The sequence below is a fragment of the Penaeus vannamei genome, chromosome 41 (assembly GCF_042767895.1).
Source record: "Penaeus vannamei isolate JL-2024 chromosome 41, ASM4276789v1, whole genome shotgun sequence".
Taxonomy (NCBI): domain Eukaryota; kingdom Metazoa; phylum Arthropoda; class Malacostraca; order Decapoda; family Penaeidae; genus Penaeus; species Penaeus vannamei.
This window is the reverse complement of record NC_091589.1, coordinates 23605055-23617554: the sequence shown is the minus strand read 5'-3', so window position 1 is coordinate 23617554 and position 12500 is coordinate 23605055. Positions and strand designations below refer to the sequence as shown.

Below are 12500 nucleotides of genomic sequence, written 5' to 3'. Positions count from 1 at the left end.
TGTGGATATCGAGTATGGAGATGAAATTTGATGTGGATTTCAGGAGTGAAACTGGAATTATTCAAAATCTTTGTAAAAGGATGTGGATTTTACAGTAACTGTGAGTTTGAGGACTGCAAGAATGTGGCTGCATCATGCCTATCTTTGTGGATCTTTTTATCTATGCATTTAGATTAGAAAAAAAAAAAAATAGATACACTAAGAACCATTGAAACCAAAATCTAACAAATAGATTAACTGTATGGTTTACAAATATAAGAAAAAAATGTTACAAGAACAAAAATGAAATGAAGAAGAAGAAAAGAAGAGGAGGAAAAGGATGGTAAGGAAGATTGATAAAGAAGAAGAAGAAGAAGAAGAAGAAGAAGAAGAAAAAAAAAAAATCTAAAATCTGCCCCCCCCCCCTAAAAAAGAAAGAAAGAAAGAGAAGAGAAAGAGAAAAAAGAAGAAGTAAAGAATGGAAGAGAGAAGTAGTCAAAATCGCTAAGAAACCCCAGCAAACAACCTGCAAGCGTGTGTCCTGCGAGCGATAGTACTCAAGTGAGGCCGCGGACTCTGAGCGTTGTCGAGACATTATGGTGCGCACGTCCGACCTGGAAAGAGGAAGATAAAGGACAAGGATAAAACAAAACAAAATACAAATAAAATGTATGATAGCATGAGTTTCAAACAACAACAAAGACAAATTATTTATCTAAAGAAAACCTGGAGAGAATAAGTAGCTATGATACTATGTATACCATGTAAAGATCATAGTGTATAAGTATATTCATATTATATAAGTATTGTATTTATCTTAATATAAGTATAATAAGTATGAATAAGTATGACTATAAAGTGTAGAAACATTATATGGAGTGGAATGAGACATCAATCATGGCTTTATGTTTTAGATCTAAAGGGAGACCTGCTGATGGTTGAACTTTTCTCAGAGATCAAGATGTTGGTCCTAGCTGAGGGTAACTTTTCTCATACTTTAAGTATTTTCTTTAAGACAAGGCACATGCCAGTAAGATAGATAGGGTATAAAATTTTACCCTAGCTTGGAATAATGTGTTTTCACTTGAAGAATTATTGCTTTTATGCAAAAAGCCTGCAATTAGACAAAATAATTTTGCCATACTAACTCCTGCTTAGATTTTGTTCAATAACATAAATTATTCATTTCTTGGTAAAATGCCATTCAGACAGAACTGCAGGGTGAAAAATCCTTTCCTTTGATAATTTTGTTTATCATACTCATGAGGGTTCCACCTTCCTAATAACTATCAATAAGTCAATAAACTAAACTGAAGGTGTTATTTGGCAGAACCCAGACTGTGTGCATTCTTAATGATGAAACTGACATCACTTTCTTGACGTGTTGAATACTGATAATGCAGACAGTTGCCAACATCCAGAGGCAAGGGTGGCATAGCAGAAATTGCAGCCTGCCTCTCTGTGTCCATGTGCTATCAGGCTGTGACACTGCATCTTGCCATTACAGAAAAGGAGAGTAGTCAGTCGTCAAGGTGCTGGAGGCAGGCATACCAGGTTTCCCCCATGCTTGGTCAGTCAGATATACCCCTCATTTACTTCAAGCTAAAAGGAGATGCCTTCTTAAAGCTCTATTGACAGAAAAAGCTCAATAGAACTGTGCTCACTTCCATCACAGCTGTAACAAGCCCCTATACAACTGACTGATGGCAACCTGCAGCAGCCAGTACTCCAAGTTCACCCTTAGATGTCACTGTGCAAGGTAGCAGACCAATGTGACCCACTTGAAACAGTCCAAAATATTGCCATCTCCAGCTGAAGGTCCCTCCATCACCTTAATGCTCTCAGCACCACCAAGTGCCCCCTCAAAACTACTGGATGTAGTGAATTGCAGTCGCACTTCAAAAGGCAGGGCTAGAAATTACTACTGTCCTAATCTTTACAGCACAAGGTACTGCAAATGTGAAGGAGTGGCTTTTTACATTCATTTCCCCAGGAAGCTGACTGATATCAAGACCAAAGTAGGAAAGCCAAAGTCTATCTGATCATGATTAGAACAGGAAACAGCACATGAAGGTTTAAAAAAAATGTTTCAAATTCAGCTTCTTATTTGACGCATAATTTTATCCCACTTACAATAAAAAAATTATGCCCAAAAATCATTTTCCGACCTTCCAAACCTAATGAAAGGCATCATTAAACAACCAAATATGTGTGTGTGTGTGTGTGTGTGTGTGTGTGTGTGTGTGTGTGTGTGTGTGTGTGTGTGTGTGTGTGTGTGTGTGTGTGTTTGTGTGTGTGTGTGAGTGTGTGTGTGTGTGTGTGTGTGTGTGAGTGTGTGTGTGTGTGTGTGTGTGTGTGTGTGTGTGTGTGTGTGTGTGTGTGTGTGTGTGTGTGTGTGTGTGTGTGTGTGTGTGTGTGTGTGTGTGTGTGTGTGTGTGCACGTGTGCACTTACAAGTGTGTGTTTGTGTGTCTACCTAGATGCATTTGAATTTACATACACACACTTGAATAATACATACAAAAATATGAGCAAATTCATCAACATTACACATTCCTGTTCGTCTCAATCCCTGCCTGTATTTGTTCATTAAAATCAACAAATATTAAGCAAAAGCAGTGAAAGCAGGACATGTGATAACAGAGAGGTCATGTCCTGTTATCAGTGCCATGCAAATGCAGTGCCATGCAGTTTCTAGGCCTCTTATCAGTCTGACATCATAACTTATACATTGCTGTAGTTGAGCAATACATTTTTTTTTTCTTTTTTCTTATTATCTTTCTATTCATTATCATGAGCTTCACAATTATTCCATCATTACTGTCACCATTATCATTATTAGTACTGTTGTTAATATAACTACTACTATTATCATTATTACTATCAGGATTATCATGAATACTGCATTTCTCATTTTGATCATCTTTTATGACTATTATCATTTTTACTATCATTAATTACTATCATTATTATTGATAATATCATTAACATTATCATTATCATTATAATAACAAAAAAAAAATATATATATATAATCATTGTTATTATCATTACCAACATTATTGTTTTCACTGTTATAATTATCATCATTGTTATCATCATCATTATTATAATCATTATTATCATCATTAATATCATCATAATCTAAGTTTACAGTTCCTAGAGGCTTATGCACAAAGATACTATCTAAATCTTAAAAAATTATTTATAAAAACTGCAATTCCAAAATTCTTAATTCGAAATCACAAATTAGAAAACTCAAGGGGCTCTATCAAAAAAGGTAGGACCATCCACAACCAGCTAAAAATAAATGTTCATTTCATTTTTCAACAGCAATCTATTCAACTGCATGTCCAGTCTCATACGTCTGTCAAATAATAGTCGAAATCAAGCAAGTGCGCTTGTGGTTTGTTGATAAAGTGAACACGTCATGTAGACAGACCTTTCAAAAACCTGGGTTGAATGTTAAAATTAATTATCTCGCTTTCATTTTGGATATCTTTAATGGGACAAAATAGCGGTTTCTTTAATGCATTAAAAAAATAATCCTTTTACATAACTTGTAATAGAACATGAAATCATTTTCATTTAACCTTTTCAGCTATCGTCCATTCACTTATTCATTTATTACCCTTTCACTCACACTAAGTCAATTATTGACTCAGACCTACTCACTACTCTGTTTTTTTGTCTGTCTGCCTGTTTGTCTGTCTGTCAATTTCTTATCTGTGTCTGTCTATCTGTCTGTCTGTCTATCTGTCTGTCTATGTCTGTCTGTCCATCTGTCTGACTGTCTGTCTACCTATTTATCTATCTATCTATCTATTTCTCTCTCTCTCTCTCTCTCTCTCTCTCTCTCTCTCTCTCTCTCTCTCTCTCTCTCTCTCTCTCTCTCTCTCTCTCTCTCTCTATATATATATATATATATATATATATATATAATTGTCTGTCTGCCTGTCTGTCTCTGTCTGTCAGTCTGTTAGTCTGTCTGCTTCTCTCGATCTCTTCCTCCTTCTCCTAACATTTTACAATATATTGCAAGGTAACACAATCTATTATCTTAAAATGAACAGAAAATAAACAACCCTTGCTTTAAATGCTTACACAACACCATCCAATTCATCCTGACTGTGGGCTTTACAAGTTCCGTAGCTGCTCGTGTTTGATTCCCCAGATTCCGATAAACCTTTTACTCTACTTGTTTTCTCGACAGTGCTCGAAACGCCCGTGTAACCTATGTAGAATGTACTTTTCTCCAAGTTCAGAGTTGGCTCATCATCAACAGCCACTTTAACATGCTCTGTTTGGGTCAAGTCATATGTGCTCATTTTAGAACTCCCAGAACTTCCAGAACTTTGGGATCTTTCAGAGCTCCGGGAACTCTGGGAACTTCTGAGATCATTGTGTTGTTGCATCTCCATTCCATCGTATATCACTCCCCTTAAAGTTTGAGGTTCAGCGTCATGTGCATTGTCTAAGGGATTGTCTTCTTCACGATCTGGCATTGGTGGTGGATCCATTTTATCAATTCTTTATGGCATGAATTTCTCTTATAAAAAGCCTGTCAGTGCTTTTGAATGAACAACTCAAATCTCGAAACTTTTAAAAAATAAAAGACAAAAGCATAATTAAAAAGCTAGTCAGTTGAAGTTCCCCCAAATTTTGCCAACACTCTTGTAACCCCACTCCGTTCATAAGCACACTGACTCTCTCCTACCTGCATACCCCTCACCATTGCATCTTATCATCGCCATTAACCAGTAACCACGAGAGCTATTGTTTCTCCCTTACACTATCTACACATCATGTTATCTCTCTGTGATGACTAATAAGTGGTTTAACATTTTTACTTTAACAGCATTCTCACAGGGATAAGTAGTAGAGGCAAGTATTACCAGGTTGGTGCAAGAACACTTAAAATTTTCTCTTAATTCACATAACCAATTTTATCTTTGTTACTTAATCAATCACATCATTTGTGCACAACTGAATTTGTCACCAAAATATGTATTGTTACACAAACTTACATAACTGTAAAATATTTCTTGGCTCCTTACAAAAGTTTGGTTCTTCTCTCATAACTGAACTCTACTATTCAGTTATTTACAGGAAAGACTCATTAAGTAATTACAGGCCTTGTTTTGAGATAATGACTTCAGATAAGGATATCTTTCCTTTAGAAACATATCAAGATATCTGCACAATTTGACATGATAACTGTACAAAATAAGTTTTCTGATTAAACTTTCCATATCCTATAATAATAATGATAATAATAACACAACCTTTTGTTTAGGATTAGTAATTGATGGCTGACAGACCCCTCTCAGACAAGTGTCTCAGAAGGTCAGTCCCACATGTATTCAATCACCTATGGTAACTAGGGGAAGCAGTCGATGCTCCCAACTATGTATAAAAACCTATTACTAACTCTTAAGGGAGTCATAGGATCTGGGAGTTAGTGAGGCAGAGCAAGAGAGGACACACTAGTGTATTGTGTTGTATTTGTTTATGTGGTGTATTTGCTCTGCTAGGGCCAGTGAATTAAAGTAAGAGCAGTGACCATTATTTCTTTTGGACCACGCTACCATCGTTATAAATTCACCTGGAACCTCACTTTTGGCGGAGGTTCTGTACAATAATAATAATAATAATAGTAAAAATAATAGTAATAGTAATAGTAATGATAATTATAGTGATGATGATGATAATAATAATAATAATAATAACAGTAACAAAAATAATGAGAATAATATCAATAATAATAATAATAATAATAACAGTAACAAAAATAATGATAATAATAATAACAATAATAATAATAATAACAATAATAATAATAACAATAATAATAATGATAATGAATATGCAAATACTTTCCTCCTATTAGACTACCACTTTTGTCTCTTAGCCTGTATAAATCTATTTTTCTGTGAATAATAATGTTCTTTATGTTTTTTTATCAAAACTGTAGTTCTCTATAAAAATAAATTCCATATTTGATGCCACAGCAATAAAACTATCTTTTAAACAGAATCCTTTATTTATAATTATTATCTTTTATTTTTCTTCTTTACACAAAATGGATTATTAAAGTTCCGTAAATTTGTATTCATTTTCAAAAATTCCATGAATAAAATCAGTTAAATTTAGAAAGTTAAAGTACTATGATATGATTCTGAACTTTTTAGTCTGAATAAATGGGATAAGAAGATATCAAAAACACACACAAAAAAAACTTTATTAGTGTCTATAAAAAATCGGAACTTTTGCAACATATAATGTCCTTTCACATTTCACTATAACCAAATACATATGAATAACTAATTTCAACATCAGTTATACGTGTAATATCCAGAATTGATACTTCTTATGCTTTATTAATTTGCTTAAATAGTAATATAGACAGTATGCTTAACTCAACAAAAGTATGCTGTACCAATTGTAGGGTGATGCATACTAATATTCAAGGGGGAAAAAATATATTAGCTTTTGGGGTGAAACTTTTGAAACAAAAATTCACTGCACCCACATACCACTACTACTAACCCACTCCTGCCGGGTGTCCCATATCTGAGACAACCGAAAAAAATAAACACTCCACGCATCCCTGTGTCGGGGTTGCGCTCCAACTCCGGGGAAGCTCCGCCCACTGATTTTGTAGTCTCCCGGATTTTTTTTATTTTGGCTACAAAATGTACCCGGCGTGACTGGGTTAACCTCATATAAAGAGATATCAGTGTTAGATATATTTCTTATCACTGTGCCCTTTAAGATAAGGAATATCATATGGTAAATATTTTGTTTTATTGCATTTTTGCAGAAACTCTTATTTCGCAAGAAGAGTAAGGAAGATTTAGTAGATTGGGCAGAGTATTATCTTACATAATCTATTATACATTGGCAATATCTTTACTCTATTTAAAAACCATACTTTGATTTCTGCCCTTCTCATCTATCAGGATGAATAACATTGCTATTGTTGATCGGTATAAATTATTACTACCATAAACAGACTACACATAAGACAACAGTTTTAGATTAATTTGTGTCAGAGACAAGGATCTTTCCATTATATTTACCTTTTGACAGTTGGTTTAGCAAGATTTAATCTAAAATAGTATGACTTAACTTGATAGTATGGTTTTATTTCCATGTGACTTGAACTGGTTTTGTTTAATTTGATTTCACTTATTTAATCTGTTCTCAAATTTGTCTTTCTTTATATTGGCCTTTTTACCTCTAATTTGACATGGTATGAACTGGATAATGTATATGGTTAAATAATACTAAAATAGATTTGAAAAATATTTAGAAGTTTAAACCAAATACCGGTTCATATTGACATAACTATTACTTACAAGACTAAAATTTTACTCTACTTTTAGCGTTACTGATCAACTGAACATAAAACTCACCTTACAATTTACGTATTCATTTAACCGTCACCACAGCATCCTTCCTTCCTTCTTCGTCAGGATACAAGGATCTTCATTATTTACTTATTTTCTTTTTTCTCTTCTCTTATGGCAGTGGGCGGAAACTTCCTGTCAATGTCACATCAATTATCTTCCGTTTTTCTTCTCTTGGTGACGTCTTTTCGCTTTCATTTCCTTCATGGCTTCTATAATTCCTTCATTTCTTAAATTCCATGGCTATTTCATCCCTAAGCGACGGGTAAATAGCTGGAATAAGAGGAAAATATAAAAACAAGGTCAGATTCCAGTCACAACCAAGGTGGTTTTTGTTATTGTTGAAAGGGATCGTGTGTATAATTATTTACTATTTCAGAATATGGTAGTTTATGAATATTTTTGTGTTGCTGTTCCTAAGAGCAAATCAAGATTGGGAAAAACATATTTTGGGGGGAAAAGAACTTACGAAATTATACATATATTTATTCATACGTGTCTTTTTCCTGCGTCCCCAATTTTCCTCTCTCTGCTCACTTCCCCTCCCCCTTTCTCTACCTCTTGCTCTCTTCCTTTCCTCTCCCTCCCTTTTCTCTCTTATTATTCTCCATCCTCTTACTCCTTTTCTTCTCTCTCTCGCTTACTCCTTCTCCATGCACGTGTATAAAACATATCACATAATCCATCATACAGCACAAGGAGACACTTTGACCTGACCTCTTCTACGCTGACAGCCAAGATGTAGGTGTATCCGTTTATTTGAGACGGTCAATATTTTTTTACCTTTTAGAGCTCTGTCTCTCTCAGAGACAGAGACAGAGAGGCAAAGAGACAGACAGGAACAGAGAGAGAGGGTGAGAACACACACACACACACACACACACACACACACACACACACACACACACACACACACACACACACACACACACACACACACACACACACACACACACACACACATACACATACACATATATGTATATGTATATATATATATATATATATATATATATATATATATATATATATATATATATATATATATATATACATGTATGTATATATTCTCCCTCTCTCTCTCTCTCTCTGTCCCTTTCTGTCTCTTTATCTCTCTCTGTCTGTCTCTGAGAGAGAGAGAGAGAGAGAGAGAGAGAGAGAGAGAGAGAGAGAGAGAGAGAGAGAGAGAGAGAGAGAGAGAGAGAGAGAGAGAGAGAGAGAGAGAGAGAGAGAGAGAGAGAGAACTTTTTTTGACTCTGACAGGTTTATTGACACAAAAAATACATCTCAAAAGGATGAGTTAACTTAGGTTATCCTCACCCCTATCTTAATAAGTCCATGTGTGGGCTCACAATTCACATACACAAAATAGGTATAATAACAATTAAAAATATATACAATGCTTAAATAACAAAACTGCAAGTACTCAGTCACTGGCTTACATATCGGTAAATTGATATAACACTTCCACCCTCATCCAGATAAGTACCATACTGGGCTTACATAATCACATACGGCGCACATTGAATGATAATATGCGCGCAATATATAATTATAATCCCGGAAAAGAGATGAATCAGATGAGTGGAATGTTTGTGTTTCAAGAGAATAAATGCCTAACATACGCCAGTCATCAACAGCATAGATAGGAGTCATTATAGTCACAGTAGGAGTAATAGCCTACATACCTGTGCATATTCGTCCGGTATGTTTGTGATATGGGTGTAAATTACCTCTTCAAAATCTCGAATACCTGACGATTCCTAATCATCCATACGGGTTGTTCAGGTAAATCTGTTATCTCTGTATTTATATGTGTTTGAAGCATAGGACTTTAATATATGGTGTATCGATGTATGTGATCTAGGTAAACTATACACCCTGCATTATTTTTCTTGATCGCTTGTTTGAACACCTAACACACAGACACACACACACATAGACACACACACACATACACACACACGCACATACACACACACATACACAGACAGAGAGAGAAGGGGGGGGGAGAGGAGAGGAGAGGAGAGAGAGAGAGAGAGAGAGAGAGAGAGAGAGAGAGAGAGAGAGAGAGAGAGAGAGAGAGAGAGAGAGAGAGAGAGAGAGAGAGAGAGAGAGAGAGAGAGGGAGAGAGAGAGATAGATAGATAGAGAGAAAAAATAGCGCCTTTACGACTCATGGAAGTCACATAAAACAGAAAAAAAGTTGTATGCTCGTATTCAGAGAGCAAGAGGGACCCTGCATATAAGATTCATAAGGCTTTACTAGACTCAAATACAAAGATATGCTCGACCGAATTACTCATAAATCCTGTAGGGGTTGACTTTGGGCCTGAAGTATTTAAGCTGTGGGTCATAGGATAATTCTCAGGTAGGCCATAGTCATTTGCGAGGATATGACGAGAAAAAAATAGAGAGAGAAGAAAGAAATGTTTATATTTATTATTTTATTTTACCGCGTAAGGTTTACATTTCTCTTTGATCCTGATATGGTTATGTTTCCAAAATTTAAGAACAGGTCACAACTCTTATTTACAATGGTGGCAGAAAGGTTATAAGTTTCTGCAATAAAATGTCATGAAGAAATTAATTAAAATCCTTTTTTTTTAATCTGGAGGACAGTAAGTCTTGAGCATATGTGAAAAGTAGAACCTGGGTATATCTCAAGAAAAAGTTAGAGGATAATAGTTTAGTCCGTTTTAGAAGAAAACTATTTAATTTACAACAAACTTATTTAGTAAAACCTATTTGAACGCTCAAAAAAATGGTAGATTAGCTTGCGTCGAAGAATTCTCATGGAAGCTAAAAAAAAAACAAAACTAGATTAGCTTAGGTTGAAGAATAGACATTCTCATAGACGCTCAAAAAATAACAATAAATAAATGAATACATAAATAGATTAGCTTGCGTCGAAGAATAAACATTCTCATGGAAGCTAAAAAAAAAAACAAAAAAACTATAGCTTAGGTTGAAGAATAGACATTCTCATGGACGCTCAAAAAATAACAATAAATAAATGAATACATAAAAATAGAATAGATACATAAATAGATTAGTTTGGGTCGAAGGATAAACATTCTCATGGAAGCTAAAAAAAAAAAAAAAAAAAAACTAGATTAGCTTAGGTTGAAGAATAGACATTCTCATGGACGCTCAAAAAATAACAATAAATAAATGAATACATAAGAATAAAATAAATACATAAATAGATTAGCTTGGGTCGAAGGATTAAACATTCTCATGGAAGCTAAAAAAAAAAAAAAAAAAAAAAAAAATAGATTAGCTTAGGTTGAAGAATAGACATTCTCATGGACGCTCAAAAATAATCATAAATAAATGAATACATAAAAATAGAATAAATCCATAAATAGATTAGTTTGGGTCGAAGAATAAACATTCTCATGGAAGCTCAAAAAACAAAACTAGATTAGCTTAGGTTGAAGAATAGACAATTTCATGGACGCTCAAAAAATAACAATAAATAAATGAATATATAAAAATAAAAATAAATAAATAAATAGATTAGTTTGTGTCGAAGGATAAACATTCTCATGGAAGCTAAAAAAAAAAAAAAAACTAGATTAGCTTAGGTTGAAGAATAGACATTCTCATGGACGCTCAAAAAATAACAATAAATAAATGAATACATAAAAATAGAATAAATCCATAAATAGATTAGCTTGGGTTGAAGGATAAACATTCTCATAGACGCTCAAAAAATAACAATAAATAAATGAATACATAAAAATAAGATAAATAAATAAATTAGTTTGGGTCGAAGGATAAACATTCTCATGGAAGCTAAAAAAAAAAAAAAAAAAAAAAAACTAGATTAGCTTAGGTTGAAGAATAGACATTATCATGGACGCTCAAAAAATAACAATAAATAAATGAATATATAAAAATGAAATAAATAAATAAATAAATTAGTTTGGGTCGAAGGATAAACATTCTCATGGAAGCTTAAAAAAAAAAAAAAAAAAAAACTAGATTAGCTTAGGTTGAAGAATAGACATTCTCATGGACGCTCAAAAAATAACAATAAATAAATGAATACATAAAAATGAAATAAATACATAAATAGATTAGCTTGGGTCGAAGGATAAACATTCACATGGAAGCTAAAAAAAAAAAAAAAAAAAAAACTAGATTAGCTTAGGTTGAAGAATAGACATTCTCATGGACGCTCAAAATATAACAATAAATAAATGAATACATAAAAATAAAAACAAATAAATAAATAGATTAGCTTGGGTCGAAGGATAAACATTCTCATGGAAGCTAAAAAAAAAAAAAAAAAAAAAATAGATTAGCTTAGGTTGAAGAATAGACATTCTCATGGACGCTCAAAAAATAACAATAAATAAATGAATACATAAAAATGAAATAAATAAATAAATAGATTAGTTTGGGTCGAAGGATAAACATTCTCATGGAAGCTAAAAAAAAAAAAAAAAAAAAAAAAAACTAGATTAGCTTAGGTTGAAGAATAGACATTCTCATAGACGCTCAAAAAATAACAATAAATAAATGAATACATAAAATTAAAAATAAATAAATAAATAGATTAGCTTGGGTCGAAGGATTAATCATTCTCATGGAAGCTCAAAAAAAAAAAAAAAACTAGATTAGCTTAGGTTGAAGAATAGACATTCTCATGGACGCTCAAAAAATAACAATAAATAAATGAATACATAAAAAATAAAAATAAATAAAAAAATAGATTAGCTTAGGTTGAAGAATAAACATTCTCATGGAAGCTAAAAAAAAAAAAAAAAAAAAAAAAGATTAGCTTAGGGTGAAGAATAGACATTCTCATGGACGCTCAAAAATAACAATAAATAAATGAATACATAAAAATAGAATAGATACATAAATAGATTAGTTTGGGTCGAAGAATAAATATTCTCATGGAAGCTCAAAAAAAAAAAAACTAGATTAGCTTAGGTCGAAGGATAAACATTCTCATGGACGCTCACAAAAATAACAATAAATAAATGAATACATAAAAATAAAAATAAATAAATAAATAGATTAGTTTGGGTCGAAGGATAAACATTCTCATGGAAGCTAAAAAAAAAAAAAAAAAAAAAAACTAGATTAGCTTAGGT

General features: G+C 33.0%; 1 protein-coding gene across 6 annotated transcripts in view; it reads right to left on the bottom strand.

Annotated features, from left to right (window-relative positions):
• Nucleotides 1-7733, bottom strand: part of LOC113828531 (uncharacterized) — a 21379-nt gene extending 13646 nt beyond the window's left edge. For 3 of the 6 annotated variants that reach the window (XM_070118283.1, XM_070118284.1, XM_070118285.1), the window contains exons 1-2: nucleotides 4083-4682; nucleotides 506-593 (exon numbers count right to left, since the gene is read on the bottom strand). In XM_070118283.1, the coding sequence (XP_069974384.1) occupies nucleotides 506-593; nucleotides 4083-4498 (504 nt within the window). In that variant the 5' untranslated portion in view covers nucleotides 4499-4682. Of the gene's footprint in view, nucleotides 1-505; nucleotides 594-4082; nucleotides 4683-7396 lie in introns of those variants that run through there. The other 3 variants (XM_070118288.1, XM_070118286.1, XM_070118287.1) reach the window with 3 other exon arrangements.
• Nucleotides 7734-12500: the final 4767 nt, after the last annotated feature.